The 18,928-nt window shown below is 40.8% G+C and overlaps 1 protein-coding gene across 4 annotated transcripts in view; it reads left to right on the top strand.

Moving 5' to 3' along the window:
• Positions 1-320: 320 nt before the first annotated feature.
• The window catches only part of LOC135487091 (eyes absent homolog 1-like), a 114,547-nt gene continuing 95,939 nt past the window's right edge, over positions 321-18,928 (top strand). For all 4 annotated transcript variants that reach the window (XM_064770445.1, XM_064770442.1, XM_064770441.1 and 1 more), the window contains exons 1-2: positions 321-401; positions 6,980-7,123. In XM_064770445.1, the coding sequence (XP_064626515.1) occupies positions 336-401; positions 6,980-7,123 (210 nt within the window). In that variant the 5' untranslated portion in view covers positions 321-335. The remainder of the gene's footprint in view (positions 402-6,979; positions 7,124-18,928) is intronic.

The raw sequence follows: 18,928 nt of genomic DNA, 5'->3' as shown, positions 1-18,928 counted from the left end.
AACAACTCTTGCATGAGAGCATCATTACAGCTATCAGATTTGCCCTTTGCTGATTGCATTATTGAAGGTGTCATTCCATGGCAAATATCATTGCATCAATGTCATGTGAGGATCGAGGCTGCTGAAGTCATTCTTACCAAGCAAAGGCTAACACTTGCTCTGGGTAGTTAGTCAGTGATTGTTGGCTAATGAATAAGTGTAACCATGATTGCAACATTAGATTAGCTCTTCCGTATAAAATGGCTGGATGCTGATAAGATTTATTTGGATTATAATTCCCTTGTAGAACTCTAACAGTAAAACGTCATAGCCAAACTTGTGTACGTGTCCGAGGTATGGAGTTACCACAGCAAAGGATATCATATTTTGATTACATGTGCCAGATACAAGCAGAGTCAAGGGTAAGCTTCTTTCTCCATGTTTGCTTGTTGTGGTACATGCCACTATATGATGAGGCACCGTGTTCTGCCAGGGAGAGGAATCCATCACAAGCTACTGTCCACTAATGGGTTAGTCTTTTGCTAACACTGGAAATGGCCCCAGAGGGACTTCGTATTCAGAAGACTGTCATGTCAGTTGAGGTAAAGTGAATTGGCCAAGATTGCTGGCAATGTGCCTGTTATTGAACCATCCCTCTATGACACGCATGAAGGGAAGGAAATCTGTTATCAACGAATCATAGTTTTGTTACTTTGAGAACTTGTATTCAGCACAAGTAGGTTGAATGAAGACAAAAGTATTTTGGAATGGTTCAGACAATGTTCCCCTGGTAAACATTTCAACATTAGGTGGACACTCTCGCTGCTCCAATGGGGGGGGGGGGTACAATGCCTCGTGTGGAACCTGGCGACTCTGCAATGATGTCATATCTAATTATGTCCTACCTGAGAGGTGAACCAGAACAAGCCTTCTGGTTTAGTGCCTGGAACTTCAAACACTTTCTACTGTTTTTTCTATCTGACTTCTTCCTTTGCCAATTTAGAATTACAATTGCCACCGACTACCATCACATTGGTAGCAACTAATACATCACCAGCCTCCCTCATCGATATCGCTACAGCAAAATTTCAGCTCGTGGCCTCCTCCGTCCCAAGTGGAAGAGTACGATTCATATCTGAGCTGCACGCCGCGTTGCCTAACATTCATAATGTTCAGTACCTTCAATGTTCTTCAATGCATTTTCTTTGAAGTTGATTTTTCAAGGTTTGTCTTTGATATTCACGGCTTGGGTTTTTCCACAGTCTTTCGTCTTGTCTTCTTTGAAGATTTCAATACAAAAGCTTGTTGAAAATAGAAATGATTTCTTAAACGTTAACCCTTGCTTGTGAAATCTGAAAGCCTTTTCGTGAAATTGCTTCAGGAGGTGCTTTTCTTTTATGTCGACATAAGCCTTCACATTAGGCTCAAGCTGATCGAATTCATACTCCAATGCAGGACCATCAATGTCCAACAAGTGGCGTCTTGCAACATCTGAGTTTCCAGCTTGGAAATATGCAACGTTAGTGAAGGTTCTGATCAAGACAACCAGGCTGAGTCATGCTATAGGAGGTGCTTCAGGTGCAGGCTGAGTCATGCTATAGGAGGTGCTTCAGGTGCAGGCTGAGTCATGCTATAGGAGGTGCTTCAGGTGCAGGCTGAGTCATGCTATAGGAGGTGCTTCAGGTGCAGGCCGAGTCATGCTATAGGAGGTGCTTCAGGTGCAGGCTGAGTCATGCTATAGGAGGTGCTTCAGGTGCAGGCTGAGTCATGCTATAGGAGGTGCTTCAGGTGCAGGCTGAGTCATGCTATAGGAGGTGCTTCAGGTGCAGGCTGAGTCATGCTATAGGAGGTGCTTCAGGTGCAGGCTGAGTCATGCTATAGGAGGTGCTTCAGGTGCAGGCTGAGTCATGCTATAGGAGGTGCTTCAGGTGCAGGCTGAGTCATGCTATAGGAGGTGCTTCAGGTGCAGGCTGAGTCATGCTATAGGAGGTGCTTCAGGTGCAGGCTGAGTCATGCTATAGGAGGTGCTTCAGGTGCAGGCTGAGTCATGCTATAGGAGGTGCTTCAGGTGCAGGCTGAGTCATGCTATAGGAGGTGCTTCAGGTGCAGGCTGAGTCACGCTATAGGAGGTGCTTCAGGTGCAGGCCGAGTCATGCTATAGGAGGTGCTTCAGGTGCAGGCCGAGTCATGCTATAGGAGGTGCTTCAGGTGCAGGCTGAGTCATGCTATAGGAGGTGCTTCAGGTGCAGGCTGAGTCATGCTATAGGAGGTGCTTCAGGTGCAGGCTGAGTCATGCTATAGGAGGTGCTTCAGGTGCAGGCTGAGTCATGCTATAGGAGGTGCTTCAGGTGCAGGCTGAGTCATGCTATAGGAGGTGCTTCAGGTGCAGGCTGAGTCATGCTATAGGAGGTGCTTCAGGTGCAGGCTGAGTCATGCTATAGGAGGTGCTTCAGGTGCAGGCTGAGTCATGCTATAGGAGGTGCTTCAGGTGCAGGCTGAGTCATGCTATAGGAGGTGCTTCAGGTGCAGGCTGAGTCATGCTATAGGAGGTGCTTCAGGTGCAGGCCGAGTCATGCTATAGGAGGTGCTTCAGGTGCAGGCTGAGTCATGCTATAGGAGGTGCTTCAGGTGCAGGCTGAGTCATGCTATAGGAGGTGCTTCAGGTGCAGGCTGAGTCATGCTATAGGAGGTACTTCAGGTGCAGGCTGAGTCATGCTATAGGAGGTGCTTCAGGTGCAGGCTGAGTCATGCTATAGGAGGTGCTTCAGGTGCAGGCTGAGTCATGCTATAGGAGGTGCTTCAGGTGCAGGCCGAGTCATGCTATAGGAGGTGCTTCAGGTGCAGGCTGAGTCGTGCTGTAGGAGGTGCTTCAGGTGCAGGCTGAGTCATGCTATAGGAGGTGCTTCAGGTGCAGGCTGAGTCATGCTATAGGAGGTGCTTCAGGTGCAGGCTGAGTCATGCTATAGGAGGTGCTTCAGGTGCAGGCTGAGTCATGCTATAGGAGGTGCTTCAGGTGCAGGCTGAGTCATGCTATAGGAGGTGCTTCAGGTGCAGGCCGAGTCATGCTATAGGAGGTGCTTCAGGTGCAGGCTGAGTCATGCTATAGGAGGTGCTTCAGGTGCAGGCTGAGTCATGCTATAGGAGGTGCTTCAGGTGCAGGCTGAGTCGTGCTGTAGGAGGTGCTTCAGGTGCAGGCTGAGTCGTGCTATAGGAGGTGCTTCAGGTGCAGGCTGAGTCATGCTATAGGAGGTGCTTCAGGTGCAGGCTGAGTCATGCTATAGGAGGTGCTTCAGGTGCAGGCTGAGTCATGATATAGGAGGTGCTTCAGGTGCAGGCTGAGTCGTGCTATAGGAGGTGCTTCAGGTGCAGGCTGAGTCGTGCTATAGGAGGTGCTTCAGGTGCAGGCTGAGTCGTGCTATAGGAGGTGCTTCAGGTGCAGGCTGAGTCATGCTATAGGAGGTGCTTCAGGTGCAGGCTGAGTCATGCTATAGGAGGTGCTTCAGGTGCAGGCTGAGTCATGCTATAGGAGGTGCTTCAGGTGCAGGCTGAGTCATGCTATAGGAGGTGCTTCAGGTGCAGGCTGAGTCATGCTATAGGAGGTGCTTCAGGTGCAGGCCGAGTCATGCTATAGGAGGTGCTTCAGGTGCAGGCCGAGTCATGCTATAGGAGGTGCTTCAGGTGCAGGAACCAATTGTTTGACAATAACATTTCGCATGTAGACCTTGTGAATGATTTTCTGTCTTTCTCTACCTCTGTCTTGTTTACTATTAGCTTAACAGGAAGATGTTTGTGAGCAATTTACAGGTAATGCTGGACCTTACAGTAGTTTCAACTTTGAAACCTTGGGAAATGCTGCAGAACAATGAAAAGGGTGGATGTTTTTATCCAGGGATCTTGACTGTGACGGGGTTGCGGTGAATGATTCACCAGTAAAAACTCATTCATTCCATTGTCAGTCATGTTCCAGTGATGATAACCTCACCTGACCTTCCAAGTAGATATGGAATATCAACTCTGTGTAGGCCTAGTTTTTGTCAGTTGTGCCATGTGCAGTAAATAATAAAGGTAGGCCTGCATGTGCTTGCTACCGTTGGTCTCTCCATCTTCTGTTGATAAGGCCTATTAGGCAAAAGCAATATGCTTTCTCAACATTCAGCTATGTAAGAACATCCTTTTCCCTCCTTTATGCTTTGCAGTTTTGCAAGGCTTTGACTTGGCTATACTTGCAGTAGTGTCTTGTGAGAACTGGGTTTCGGTGTCTCGAAATCAGTCACGCTTCTATTTGTCCTAGGTTCTTGGTGTCCCCTAAATAGGTTAGATCATGTGTCCCAGGGTCTAGGGTCTGGCTTCTGTGTCCCAGTTGTTGAAAGGTTTGGTATACTTTCTAACATAAACGCCTATCGATTGAGTAATTTTGAACAACCTTAACGCTAATGCCATCAGCTCTTCCTTTTATCTTAAAACATTACATCTTGTGATCAGGTTCAAAGTCCTTTCAGTCCATTGTCTAGCCAAACACTTCTCAAAATGGCTTAAGTTCCCTTTAGGAAGGTTTGAAATAAACGGTATATTCCTGCATGAATTCTACTAACAATAACATTATCGTTGACTAACAACCCCGAATTCTATCCGACAAAACCCTCACTAAATGCCGTCAACTGCTCTTTTAGCCTCACAACGCTCACAGCTCGTGACCATTTTCAAAATGCTTTCACGTCCATTATCGCTGCATTTGAAAGTTGTTGAGGGGAGCAAAAACCATGAAAGGATGGAGAAATGTGTCAAGAGATGTGGTTTGTCCCATCAGATGGTGGTGAAGTACAATGCAGAATGTTCCTCCTCTCGGTTGGGGAATGGAAAAGTGTCGGTTGGTGGATAGCAGATTGTTTGCAAAAGACTTGCAAGGATGCATAGCAATACTTTATTCTAGAAAGTGGTCATGTGCCTGACACCTTGGGTACCCAACGATGAAGACCTCTCATCAACGTGGGGTGTTCCATCAGGTCTCCCTGAAACGTGGTTGGTGAAAAACTTCTATATCAGGTAAAGAAGCCATAGGATGCGGCAGAGATATAACCCTTGGTGCAAATAACCATCACAGAGTGGGCACTAAGCTATGATCAGCAAATATGTTCTAGGCAAAGCATCATCTGTAATGTGACAAGAAACCAAAGAACTTTTTCACTTGGCCTTGACCAGCAGCCTACAAGAGAACAACACTGAAGAGTCCTCACCAATACTCACCAATAATCAATTAGGTTATTGTTGTGGGGGTTTCATAATGACTTTCCATATTTGCATCCCGTTAATCATAAATTTTTCGAGTTTTCTGAGGTCTGAGGATTTGACATTAGGAGATGAGTGGCTGAGTAATATTTTGACACATTCATTCAGGTCCTTCATGAAGGAGTTTTCCAAAGAAAATCTGGTCTAATCGATTATAGGTAAAACAATCTCCAATAGTCAGAATCTTCAGAAGCATTATTTCACCAGGGTGCCTTACTATTTCAAGGTTTTACACTGCTAGACTATGTAGACCTCTATCAGATATCAATGTTTTTGATTTCCCTTTGATTGAAATGAAAAAGCTGTAGAAATCTTTGATAGCTAACGATCCCTTAATGTCTTTTTAGGGCGAAACTGAGCATTCAATCAAATATGTCAGTCTCATGTTGTGAAGTAAAATGAAAAAGGTGTATATGTCTCTGATATCGTCAAAGTTGAAATAGTCTCTTCATATTGTGCATTCACTAATGTCATTTTAGGATGAAACTGACTGGCTCAGAATTGAAATCTGAATTTCTGAACATTTTGTACACATTTCCTGAATATACATAATTGCCCAGTACTTTTACCTTGGTCCTTTTTAGCATGAAATTGATCATTTCAGAACTTGAGCTCGATGTCTGTACATAACATATTATTATTATACATGTTTTCATGCTCTTATAAAGATGAGACAGACTCGATATTGATTTGTATCAGAAGTCAATGACGGTGGCTTTTTCCACCAGTATTTTTGCTACTTTGATGTGAGATTGAGCTAAAGGTGTATATATTTAGTGGCGATGTGAATCAACTATGGGCGTGGCTTCATTAAGTATGGTATACTACACAGAATATGATTGGTTGTTGACAGTTTTCTTTTTTTGAAATAATTTTTAAATTCCCCTGTTTTGATCTGCAAGTACACGTGTTGTTTTTGTAACAATTTGTTGATTTTTGCCAATTGCCTTCTGTGATCAGTCAATGCTGCTAGTTAGGCTAAGGGCGTTGTGTGTAATTGGTGACTCATCATTCTAGGGGCCGCGATGATGCCAGCATTTGCTTTCGGTATACTTAGAATTGAGGGTTTTTGTTTGTTATGTGTTATTTTTGTGACTATTGGTTGCTTCTATTTTAAAAATTTCTCGCAAATGAATACATTTTCCTGTGATAAAACCCTAGTTCTCTACCACAGGATTGATAATCATTATAGTATAATGCCTTACTCTTGGAAACATCAAGTCTTATTGCACAGAATTGCAGGATACTAGGTCAATAGAGCCTTTTCAGCCCCAGTTGATTATCAGAAGGACCTTTTTTGTTGAAAATATGCTCCATAAGGGGATTGTTAAACCAAGACAAAAACTAGTCAGGATGTGAAAACTAAGTCGGTCAATTGTGCATTTAATGTTAAGGATGCTCATGTTGCCAAAGTTTGAGTTGAAAGAGTAAGAGATCCAGGTATGGGTGAGAATTTGCTGATGTTTCTGAAGATATCTTTCAAGTACCAGGATGCCATTATTGTAAAACTAAAACTGCTCTTGTTGCCTCCTAGTTTGGTGTTGAAAGAAAAGATGAAAGCACTGTTGATTTCATTGTGTTTGCAATTATTAGGGGGTCTGTGATTTATTAGTCCCTGGTCAATCCCCGAGTGAAATGAAGTGTCAAAGGTATTGCAATGCACCAAAGTTCCTTTAAAGTTAGATTGATCTTGGAGTCCTTCATCTTGTTTCAGCTGCCCAGTCACAATAATGATCACCACGATGTAAAAAGACTCAATCCGCCCTATCACCTTCCGCCCAAGTGTCAGCTACTGAAAATGGAAGCAGGGGACATGAGAAAACGGTCCGCTTCACCCGACGAGCGGCGAAGTCATAAGGTAGGAAAAATTGTTTAATAAAAGTAAGCGCATTTTTAAAGGCATTTTTAGTGTTTTCTTTAAACTCACCCAAGAATCCCTCGACAGACAATAGATTACAAAATGTATAGATTTTTTATTCATTTTAATCAAGTCATTTCTAAAAAGTGTTAATCTGTTCATGATCAGCAGTCAACAACAACCTCTTCACAGGATTTGGACGCAAGTATTGATAGATCTGAAGAGCCTTTCAGTCATTTGGCGAATGACGTTGTGATTTTCTATTAAGTGCTCTTAAAAGCAACTGTTGGATATAATTTGGCTCCCGGTGCAGTTATCCGGGATGATTAAAACATTACGGGCTGGAGTGGCTCCCAAGGTGTTATCAGCCTAGTCGAAAGAAGACCAGTTTGTTTCATCCGAGGACACAACACTTAATATCTGTACTCTTTGAATGATGCTTGCTTCTGCGCTCCCTTTGGGTACTCCAGGTCCTATGTCAGCATCTTGTCCTAGCATCCTCTGTGAGTGTAACATCCCTCAAAGGACCTCTTCCCCTAGTTTGGTCAATACTCATCAGTCATTCAGTTCTAAAACACTTTCTCTATCATTCTTTTCAATGATTCTGAATCTGAATGAGAACTGTGGTTCTCTTCCTGAAGTATGTATAGTCTCCACCATTTCCAGCAGTCATTCCCGAGCCATTTCAAGGAGAATTCTGAATCCCTTTTGTCAAATCAGTGTTGCTTGTTGATGCTTCATACTCTTTGTACAGTTTTGCTGATTCAGTGATTCTGAATCAATTTTGCTAATTCATTGTTTCTGAATTCGTTGATATAGTAAATCTGAGTCTTTAATTGAGCCAACTTGCTCCAATGGCATGACCTTCACCAATTCATCTCGGGTGTATAAAGAATGAACGTAAATAACACATTTGTTGGGTGTGATGCTGAAATTTAATAGGATAATCTGTTTTACGATATGACGATGCATTCCAAGGACTTTGACCTGTGCAACCTGTTGGTTTGATTGGTTTCTACTCAGCTGTGGAGTTATACTGTCCGCGTGCTGTTGACAGTCTTGTTGATTCTAAATAGTCCTTGTCTCCTTTAGGTGGGACATTTCTAAATGTGCTTGGACAGGACTGTGGCACTTTTGAATTTGGTTTGCATATATGGATTTCTCAAAGTGAGATTATTCATTTGAAAGGCTTGGGTAAGTTACTTCTATACATAATTTGGTTGGCCAAAATTGCCGTCAAAGAAGAATACTTCACACTCAAAGTAAGGGAGCCATTAGACATATGCCCTGTGAGCTGGGGAAACTCAGACTGGATCTTTTTGATACATATCTAAAAACAAAATGATGATGTTATATCAAACAAATGCTGACTAATGACAAAGGAATGATAATGATATACCCAACTTTCACACTTCTCTAGTATCCATGTGTATTGAACGTGATACCGTATTAAGCTTGTCTAAAGTGACACTGGCCCTACTTAAGTTATAATGTCACACTGATGGTGTTATTTCAGACAACGGCAGCTTTCCCAAATTTCACTCTCAGTTATTGACTTATTTCAAATCAGCTTTGTAAGGCGTCAGGTGGCTTGAAGTTGCCGGACTTAGACTTGATCACTCCAAAACAGGTGATCTCACTTTAGCGGACTATTCTAAAGCACCCTCGCACACATATGTCACACTGCCACAAAGCGCGCTCCACCAATTCCGTTCGATGAACATTAGACTGCACGATATGTGTTGGATTTGTATTGGTAATGTACATCTGTGCTAGACCTAGTTCAACTGAAATGCTTTTGGGTGTTCAATAAATGAAAAGTCCAGATTTTTCATATTGACTGATTTCAATACATTATAATAACATATAGACACACATGCCTCACAGTTGCACTTGACGAGACGTGGAAGGACAGTTGGTCAGTTTGGAATATCATTACAGTGATTTGTGTGACCTTCTTCATCCTTCTTTGGTGATCGTACAGGTATGTGATTTTGACTGTTAGGGTAGGAATAAGTCTTAAAGGTTAATCGGCCTATAGTCATTTGGATCTTCATATCTTAACGATCCTGGTAGAAGGGTGGACCTACCACCATTATAAAGGCAAGTGCATTCTAGGGATGTTAGAAGTCAGGTTTTGTTGAGACCTGTGATCAGTTCTATTAACAGATAGCAGGTGGCAGCTCTGCATTCAACGCGCTGCCTCCAGGTAGAGGTCATCATACACCTTGGTTGTTAGTATGATGTATTTCACATGGTGTCTCGGTTAGAATGCAGCATGCAGTGGCCACAACCATCACTGCTCGCGTTGATACAATAAGAAAGCACATTTCAATGGTTAGTTTAAGGAGTTTTAGAAAAGAAGCTTAGACGTCTGTCAGAATTGGTTGTCTCACCAAACACTCCAAAGGTGGATCCATCATATTGCCCAAAACATCGGTCAGATGACTTAGTGTTGGCCTACAGTCTAGCAGCACCCTCATGGTGATCAGTGATACATAAATATCGCTTGGTGATACAATTCCTTAATCCAGCAACATTTATTGAATTGGGTCCCTTTCCAAATGTCTAATTTTAAAATGGCAAAGATCTGAATTGAACCACAGAAACGAATATGATATTGTGACCAAAAATGATGATGAAAAGTACTTTTGGTTTCATGAATTTGCCATGTTGTTAGATATTGTCGACTTTATCAGGTGATGGTTTCTTGGCGAGTCAACGATCCACCAAAAATCAACAAAGAACTCATGAAGCTGATATAGCAAAACAAAAGATGACGGAATTGATACACAGAAACAGTGATGAGATTTCAATGTAATCCAGAGGTATCCCACACGATGATTTTTACTAAACGCTTGGCTGTAGTATGAATGGGACTACCTGGTGGGATATCTTATAAAGTTGCATTCATGAAATCCAACCAATTGCGAGTTATTGATTCTTCAGTCTGCATGTATCATTTGATCTTCATTAGCGTGTTGGTTAACAAATCTTTGTTAATTATCTCATGAGGAGGTAAAGCTATTGGAAGCAATGGTCGGTCGGCTTACGTTACCGGGTGCGTGATGATTTAGATGATATGCATGGAAAACAACCACAACTATAGGATGGAACTGTCATCCATCATACATTAATTCACACAATTGTTCACGATCATGTTCTCTTTATCTATATTGTTGAAATACCTGTAAAAAAGGAAGAGAAACTACTATTTAACCGATACAAGATGAAAATCCTGAATAGTTATAGGTTTTGCTCCAACTTGTTTTCGTATTAAAGCCTCAGGTCATTTTTCTATTTTGGCTGATTATTTGCTTTTAAAATGAAAAGGTAAACTGCTCCAAGCCATTAAAACATTTTCAACCTACTAGTATGTGTTTTGTGTGTGTCTATCATGTTGATGCATACCTTTACCCCATGGGCTCTTTTGGGGTCTGCGCCGTTTTAATGCTCTTGCTCTCACACACATTCCTGGTCAATATCCTGGAACAGTTCTTGCACATTTGAATAAAACTTTTGTTTTAGAGTTAAAAGTTGCCGGAAACTCACACATTTCACCTGCAGCACTGCCGTGTAATTGATATTAGCCAGCCATCTACATTGTATGCAACTACAGTGTCATAAGAAATCTTTGAAATATTCCTCAAATTTTACAAAACAATGAAAATGATGAATAATAACTATTCTGGGGTTATTCCGTCTCCTTGCTTTTATAAAAAACTAATCAGGAAATGAACGCATCTTCTCCCAGCATCCACAGTTGCGAATGAAAATGTTTTTCCCCCGCTGAGATCAAAGTCTTGGAGGTGTTTTTAGAGGCAGTCGGATGTGTAGTCTGTAAAAACATCAGCTGGCATCAAGCCGCGAAGATTGAGAAATTAGTTTCATACGAAGTCAATTTATTTGAATGTTTTGTACAGCGGCTGCCAATAGGTGGGCATACCATGTGTACGCAGATCAATGTCCCATAGGGCACTGGCAATAAACACCTTGAAAGCCAGGCTAGACGAGGCAATTGTTTTAGTGTTTGGGATTCTGAAGGAAGTAACAAGATGCCGAAGGTCCCATTGGTTGAAGTAGGAATGATATATCATGTTACAAACTGGGCCTACCAGACATTGATATAAGTGTGGGGTTCTTTCATAGGAGAGGCTACTCTTTACAATGCAACCTATAGGCTTTAAATTTGAGATGATGGTGCAGGTCACTATAAAGACCATCATGCCTCAATCTATCTAGGAACTCTCTCCTGCAGGCTTGGCTGCTTCTATATAGATCTCAAGGTATATATTTCTTTACCGATTGGTTGTGAAACAGAAAATTTCCACCAAATTTTCTGCTTGGTTTATATTGCTGATTCGACTGATTCTATTTGAAGCATTTATGCTGATTTGATGTTTGTTAATTTAGGTGCGTCTCGTCCACCTCTAATTGGTGTGACCTCTCTCAGTTCACCTGGCATGCTACAAGGTAACCAATTTTCACCTGTGGGTTCAGTGGCCACATGAACCCCCTGTGAAAACTCGTAATTGGTCGAATTCTTCCTCAAGAGAGTTTCCAAGAAATCTGTCACGTAGTAAAAATCAAGCTTATTTGTCCAAAAAGCCTGATATATTATGAAGGCTAGTCTGCTTGTGTGCAAATGAACATGGAGCAATGAGCTGTTATCAATGACTCCTTGAACTAAAATATAGAGGTGGCCTTCTTCTTCTGTCTCCAATTGTAAATTATAACCTTATGAATGAAAATCTGTATTCTCAGTCTCAGTTATTAACTGAGAATCTCAAATAACTAGGCCTATATTCTGCCAGGTGGCAGCACAGATGCATGCTTGATGAACAAATTCAAGTTCTCATGGCGATTGTACTTTATAGGGTTTCAAAGTGTTTCACATTGGCTGAAGCCAGAGACCTTTGAGTTGAAACCAGGCAGTGCACATGCTGCACTGCATTTGGCCCACTCAGGCCAGTTACCATCTCAAAAAAGAAATTTTAAATCCACTCTAAATACCCCACTTCTAAGCGATATAATCGATTCAGGGTCTTTGTCAAAGATTCTCACTTTCGGAAGTGGTCTGTTTGCTAAGGATTTACTGGTCAGTCAAGATCTCCCCAAGAAAACATTGGTTTTCCTCCGGCTGTTTGGCAGACGATTGTTACACAACATCACGCTTCCTCCTTTCATTTCCGCTGTCTGTTTTCACTGGATTTTCCCATAGATCACCGGGGTGATCTATCTATTGCTATGACAACCTGGGAATGAAAAAGAAAACAGTTCAAAAATATTTATTCTAGGTAGTCCAAAAGTTGTTGGTTGTCGAAAAATGCTATTGCTCTCCTTGAAGTTCAGTGGTGAAACTAATTCTGAAAAATGCAGATCCGTTAACTTGAAAGTACAATCTTTTTGCGCATTTTAAGGGCTTCTGGCAATAATGCACATGACTGCAAAGCCATTTATGGCCTTGGATCCTTGGCCTTGGATATGCCAGTTGACAAATGGGAGGAATAGAGTTACCCAGAACTGATATATAAAAAAATCGGTGAGTTAGAGATGGAATGAAGCTGAGAATATTCCCAGATTGGTAGGGCTAAAACTTTTGTCTGGCATAACTTCATCATTATGCTATCACCTGGAAATTCCCGTCCCTTCCTATTTCTGCTTTTGTTAAGGCTTAATCCGAGTTTATTGGCGTTCAAGCTTATGTAAAATGTATTGCTTAATGTATAGGTATATATCCAGGTTAATCTGAAACAGAAACCGCGGCAAGATTTGCTCATATCTCACAGCTCCATCATCAGCAGACAGATTCCATAAACAACAACTCACGTCTGCTCTGACTAAATGATTGACACCTCCTCTCCGCCCTCGTGAACTTTCCACATTTGATTGACAGATCCGCAAACTTTCACTTTACATGGGAATTCATGCATAAATTAAACTTTGGCTCGGCCAGCACATGGCCGCGGAAATGCATTGAAAAGTAGTGGCCCGCTACACAAGCGAATTTAGGTTGGATTGAATCTCTGTTTTGTTGTTCGGCTTTTGAATCAAAGTGTAGAAAGTGTAGTGTGGGGTAAGATCAGCGCCTGTGGCTGATTTTCACTGCAGTTTCCTTCTCACAGGTGAGTGTTTTTGCATTGATTTTTAGCGATTAATTAATTCTTTAAAGTTATAATTGAAAAGTGTTAATTTATTTTGATTTAATTGGCTTGGGATTAGGGGGTAGTGATCTGGATCACTGTGCTGACAGGCCAGTGATTTACGAGGTGTTTCGTTACAAGCTGTAGCTGCATGAGGAATGATATATCATCCATATCTCACCAAAGACAAGTTAGTTTGACCTGTGATTTATGGGGTTTATTTTGGACATAGTCGGCATGAACTTAGCTAATGTTATCGCGCTTCATTAGGTACGATCAAGCTCATCAAAAAAGACTCCTTGTTGGATCTCTTGGTTGTCATTCACCAAATCTAGATATTGGCTTTAAAAGTGACTTCTACCAAATTGTTCATCAACATGTTTATTTAGGGCCTATCCATAATATAATATCTAGTCTCAACCGACTCTCAAGTTCTACCTTCCCCAAGCACAGTCTGTACACATGCAGTGTGCCGGGGTACAGAGAAAGAGAGATGTAAAATGATAACTGCCTTGATATTATTCAGTGCTGTGTGCACTGGGGCCTTTGACATGAAAACTTCTCAAAGTGACAAGATAACACTAACTAGAATATCATTGCTCTTCCTTAGTGTTGGTTGGTAAAGGCTCCATATGATCAAAACCATCCCAAAACGAAAAGAAAAAACTCTTAACAACTAGAGATAGGGTCAGTCTTTCCACATTATCTTTTGTCCATCATCCACCGTGGATAGATAAACTAGTGATCATCTTAGTCCATTGGCTTTGGGTGAATAGAGGACAAGTTAATAATCTGTGTGGTCCTTTATTGAGTTAGTGTACCATTAACACAGAGGTCCAACTAAATTTACACTTCATCAAAGAAACATAATGTGGGGCACATGTTTGGGCCAAAGTTGACAAAGATTGGAATATAAATGTAGGGCGAATCAACAGAGTCATAATGGACTTTCACTTTAAAAATGGAGCCAACAATTTCATGCTCAGTGGTCCATGTACCTTTTATTTACTTGTTGTGAATCATTGGGCTGGCTTGCTGAAATGGGTGTATAGGATGATGTGGACGAAAAGGAATTGGTTTCACAACAGGATTACACCCTGTAGAATGTAGGACTTGTCGCTTTCATTCAAAACCTGGTGACAGCACTCGCAACTAAAATCACGTTTTCGGGACCGATGAACCTACAAACTTCATTATCCGACGTGACGTTACGTGTCACCTCATGCAAAACTCAGTTTGTCACATGATTGGAAGTTTATTTAACACTGCAAGCGCTGTTTTTGGACCATGAAGTCTTGCAATGTTTCATTTCTGCAATTTTTGGGAAGAGATCCAATGCAATGAATATAACAATGTCATCAAGGTAACAATGTCTCACTGATGGGAAATCACAACATTTATTTCTGATGATCTATCTTTGGAGGTTTTATTGTTTAGAGTACTGACATTTGCACCTATAGTGTGCCTCCAGCTGCAGAACTGTGTGGCCAGGTTAGAGTCCTAATGGTCATTCAACATTTACAGTAAATCTTTTAAAATCAAACAAATATAAACGACAAAAGACATTTGTGTGGTTTTCCAGCTGAAAATCGATGTATTGACTGAATGAGTGTTGAGTGGCTGTGATGTGATGGTGGTGAATACTTTCACTGGTAATGCTCTTTTGTGTGAACCTCCATCATGCATTAAGGTGATCATGGTCAGGGTTAACTCATGTGTTGCTGGGCTCGACACCGTGTTGGTTATTTGCTTCAATAAGCCTCTTGTTTTTTCTTTCCTGAACTGCCTCGTAGACGGCCACTTTTTATAGAAGTATGAAACCTCATTTTTTGCTGGCATTTCATTCAGTGTGTAGTTTTCTTTATTGAACATAAAAAATTGGCCAAAAATGACCTATATCGTTATGAGAGAAGCTTAACAAACAGATAGATAATAACAATGCAACCATTTCTTGCCCATTGACAAACCTCAGCAACCAATCGTAATTATCAATGTTTGGTAAGAGATTATAATGAGCGATTTCGACAAAAGAATTTGGCTAATAGGAAGAGGACTCAAGTACCATCTAAAAGTTCCAAATAATGAAGTGAAAATAAAAAGTTTGAGGACCAATTATTCAAAACACTTCATGGGGACACTTTGAAGTGAAAGAATTCTTGCATATCAATTAAAATAGTAAAAAAAGGTATCAAACAAGTAACTACTCTCTAATTAACATTGAAAAACGAGGTTAAAACATTTAAAATGTTGTCTGATAAATAATTGACAAGATAGGCTAGTAATTTACAGGTGTGGTGCAAATTGCATACATTTTTGATTGAGGAATTCTTCCCGAATGGTTGACTTTCTCTTGTTCATAAACAAGAATAGGAAGCATGCAAAGCACTATTTCCATGCCAAACTTGCTAAATGAATGAAAAAATTTAAAATCGTTTTTATTCAAGAAATGATCAGAATGTTGTATTGTCTAGTAGTCTACTGTAAAGAGAAAATTGATGAGAAACGGTTGATTGTTCTAGGTCCAGTCTCTGGTGACAGTAATTTGTACCGCTTAACGTGTAAACTGTCCCAGCATGCCCAGTTTGTGATCACCGATAATGACGGCACCCCTGCACAAAAGCGCCTGCATCAAGTTCCTAATGAGGGCTTAATTGGTTAACTTGCACATGGGTGACTTGCGATAGAAGTCTCCTTGGTTTCTGAAGGGCCCTTAATTGCAGGTTGACATGTTTGATACCAGAGAACTTTCTCAATCGTTAGAAAATGACTCTGGGAGTTTTTAAGGTGAGATTGCTGTAGTGGCTTCACCACTTATAGGGACTATATGGCGTGCTGTGTCTGAGTCAAGAAATGACTAGTAGCTTTTTGTGATAAAAGGGTAGTGAGAAGGTTGTGCCATTGACCGAGGCTGATTGGAGAGGTATATAGTCCTTTAATTGTGAGCAGTCTTGCATTTGAAGCAACCGACCTTTGCTGCACTTGTTGAGACCTTTATACCAGTAGCTACAGGCATTAAGGCGAGGATCAGTGAGTTGAATATTGCTGTAAGTTGCACCAAAGAGGGTTAAAACAAAACAAATATGAATTGATAGCAACATCTAAAGGTTTTGTGCGAGGCATATAGTGGGAAGAGGCTGCCTTCATATCAGAAGTTGTTAGCTTGATGGAGGTGCAGAAAACAAACCAAGTGTCTTTTTTAATAGTTGGTTGGTTTGTTGTTTATCTTATTCTAAAAAAGCATCTGGAACAAAAACTGCATCTCTTTGAATCACGACAGGTTTGGAAAGTGAGTGTTTATAATCCCCTGAGACAGAGTCATTGAGGTGCTGATTTTTGGATTGTAATAAAAAGATCTGTCCGACTGCTGTGTTTGATGGATTTTGGTAAACACATTCAAATTGTTTGACTCTTGAGGTGCAAAAATACTGATTACAAAAATTGCAGTAACAAAAAAGTCCTGACATATGAAAAAAGGTTAGTGGAACTGAATTAGTACCGGTTATCTCGCTGGTCGGGACACCAGGATTTGTGCATTACCGAATTGAATTGTTTATTTTTTCAGTGATTTGTATGTAAACACTGCCAGGGGAGAATAAACATAGGAAGAAATTTAGGTCATTGCACTATCTGGCGAGTAAACATTGAAAATAAACACATCCAAATCAAAAACGGCAAGGTGTTCCAAATATCCACCCTTTAAATTGAAGTTGATTCACCCTTCATTATGTATGATGCAAGTAAGGATATTGATATGAAATTGTAAAATATACAATTTAAAAGACATGTTGCCTTGGGTTCTCTATCCAGTAAATGACCGCACTATTTTGGATTGGAGAGCAAAGGTTGTATTTTTTATGATGGAAACACAAATGTCAAAAATGAATGAAATGAAAAACCCAAATAAAACTCAGTCATGAAAAATGACTTGCTTTCCTATGACACAACACATATGGAAAAAAGCGGGAAAAACCTGTGATTTTGGAGTTTTTCACGATTGCTTTGGTGGACCTGTCATGTTCCATTCTGTACCATGTTTCTTTGTGCTTGGACTGTGAGCTGCGTCATCATTGCTCACCTCTACCATAGAATATTGATTCGACCACTTTACAACAGTATGCAATATCAAAGGTTTTTCTGTTTCTTCCAACGTTTGCCAAGGGAACGATTGTTCGTTGGCGAAGCGCATTGGGCCGTGGCGCTAAGTCACGTTATTGTCCGCCGGGGCAGGAAATTGACAGGTCATTTAGAAGGCAGGACGTAGCGTTGTATTTCTGTGATCTTTTTACCCAGCCGTTTCATTCTTGCTTTATTTCCAATAGTGTATTTCAATTCTCTTGGTAGCTTACTCGTAACGACAGACATTCCTAATATCAACTCAGTTTGTTTTTCTCTAATGCACGAAATTGACAGGCGGTATTTATGACTTTTGATATTTGGTTTTCACTGTAAGGTACAACTTCATGACTCTGAGTTGGGATTGAAACATCCATCTGGCCTTTGACCTCATTTGGAATTCAGCAGTTTAACCTTGCATTTTGACCTTGACCTAGATTTTGAAAACTAGCTGCATTTGTCCGTGACTTTGAACATTGTCTCATGCTCACTTGAATCAAGCACAGCAGATCTGATGAAATGTGTTCACAGAATTAAACTTATTTGGCCTTATCAAATCTGCAATGCTTATTTTACTGATGGATGTAAAAAGTGTACCTTGGCCTTTCACGCCCTCCCTGATAGCTGTGAATACCAATGGCCCGGCAGCATTCCGCTTTGATTTGATATGAAGTGATTGGTTGGTTAAGATGTGATGTAGCTGTCAGAGTTGGTTAAATCAGAGATGAAACACAGTTGTAAGAGACTGAATCATTGATGGAGAGTGTTTTCAGGCTTTTGGAATTTTGCACTTTCTGTTTGATTTGCCAAATTTCCACTTGCACTCTCTTCTACTTTACCAGGAGGGATGCTTGAAATGATTGTCAGCTGCAGGATTCAATCTGACGGGGGACAGTAGAATATTTCCTCCAGAGGTGTTTCTTGCTCCTGAAAACCCTCAAATTGGTTACAAAAGTTTGTACCTGATTCACATCATCCAAATTCACAAACATGAATGATTGACAGCTTAGCAGCTCATAATTAGAGTCAACCAAGTTGTTTGGAGACAACACAGGCCTGATAATCTCACAGAACAGATTAACTCAAAATATGTTACTAAAATCTTATTAACTTTTTCAAACGAAACATGACTTTTCCTCTCACACAGATCCTGAGGAGACATTTGTTCAGGAATACCTAATCTATTCTTCTTCTCTATGCCTGTCTCTTGTATCAGTGAAGTTTACCAAAATATGTTGTAAAGTTCAATACTGGCTGCATAGAAAAGTTATGATTCCTTAAGCTGGCATGAACTAAGACCAGGTGCCATGAAAAACAAAAGATTGTAATGCTCCCAGAGTGCGCTGAAAAACTTCCCATTTGTTGTGTGCTAAGGAAGTCACTAATTTTTCTCACCTGTATTTTAACGGATGCCTTAATTAGTGTTGCTTATTCTGTCATCCATTTGAAACAGTTCCCCTCCAGATATTTATAGGTTTCTGTTCTTCCCACGAGTGCATTGCTTGGTCTGTGTAAATTGACCTGATCAACCATCAAAAAGCAAAGCAGG

Source organism: Lineus longissimus, chromosome 4, assembly GCF_910592395.1.
Source record: "Lineus longissimus chromosome 4, tnLinLong1.2, whole genome shotgun sequence".
NCBI lineage: Eukaryota > Metazoa > Nemertea > Pilidiophora > Heteronemertea > Lineidae > Lineus > Lineus longissimus.
This window is presented reverse-complemented; position numbering and strand designations above follow the sequence as displayed.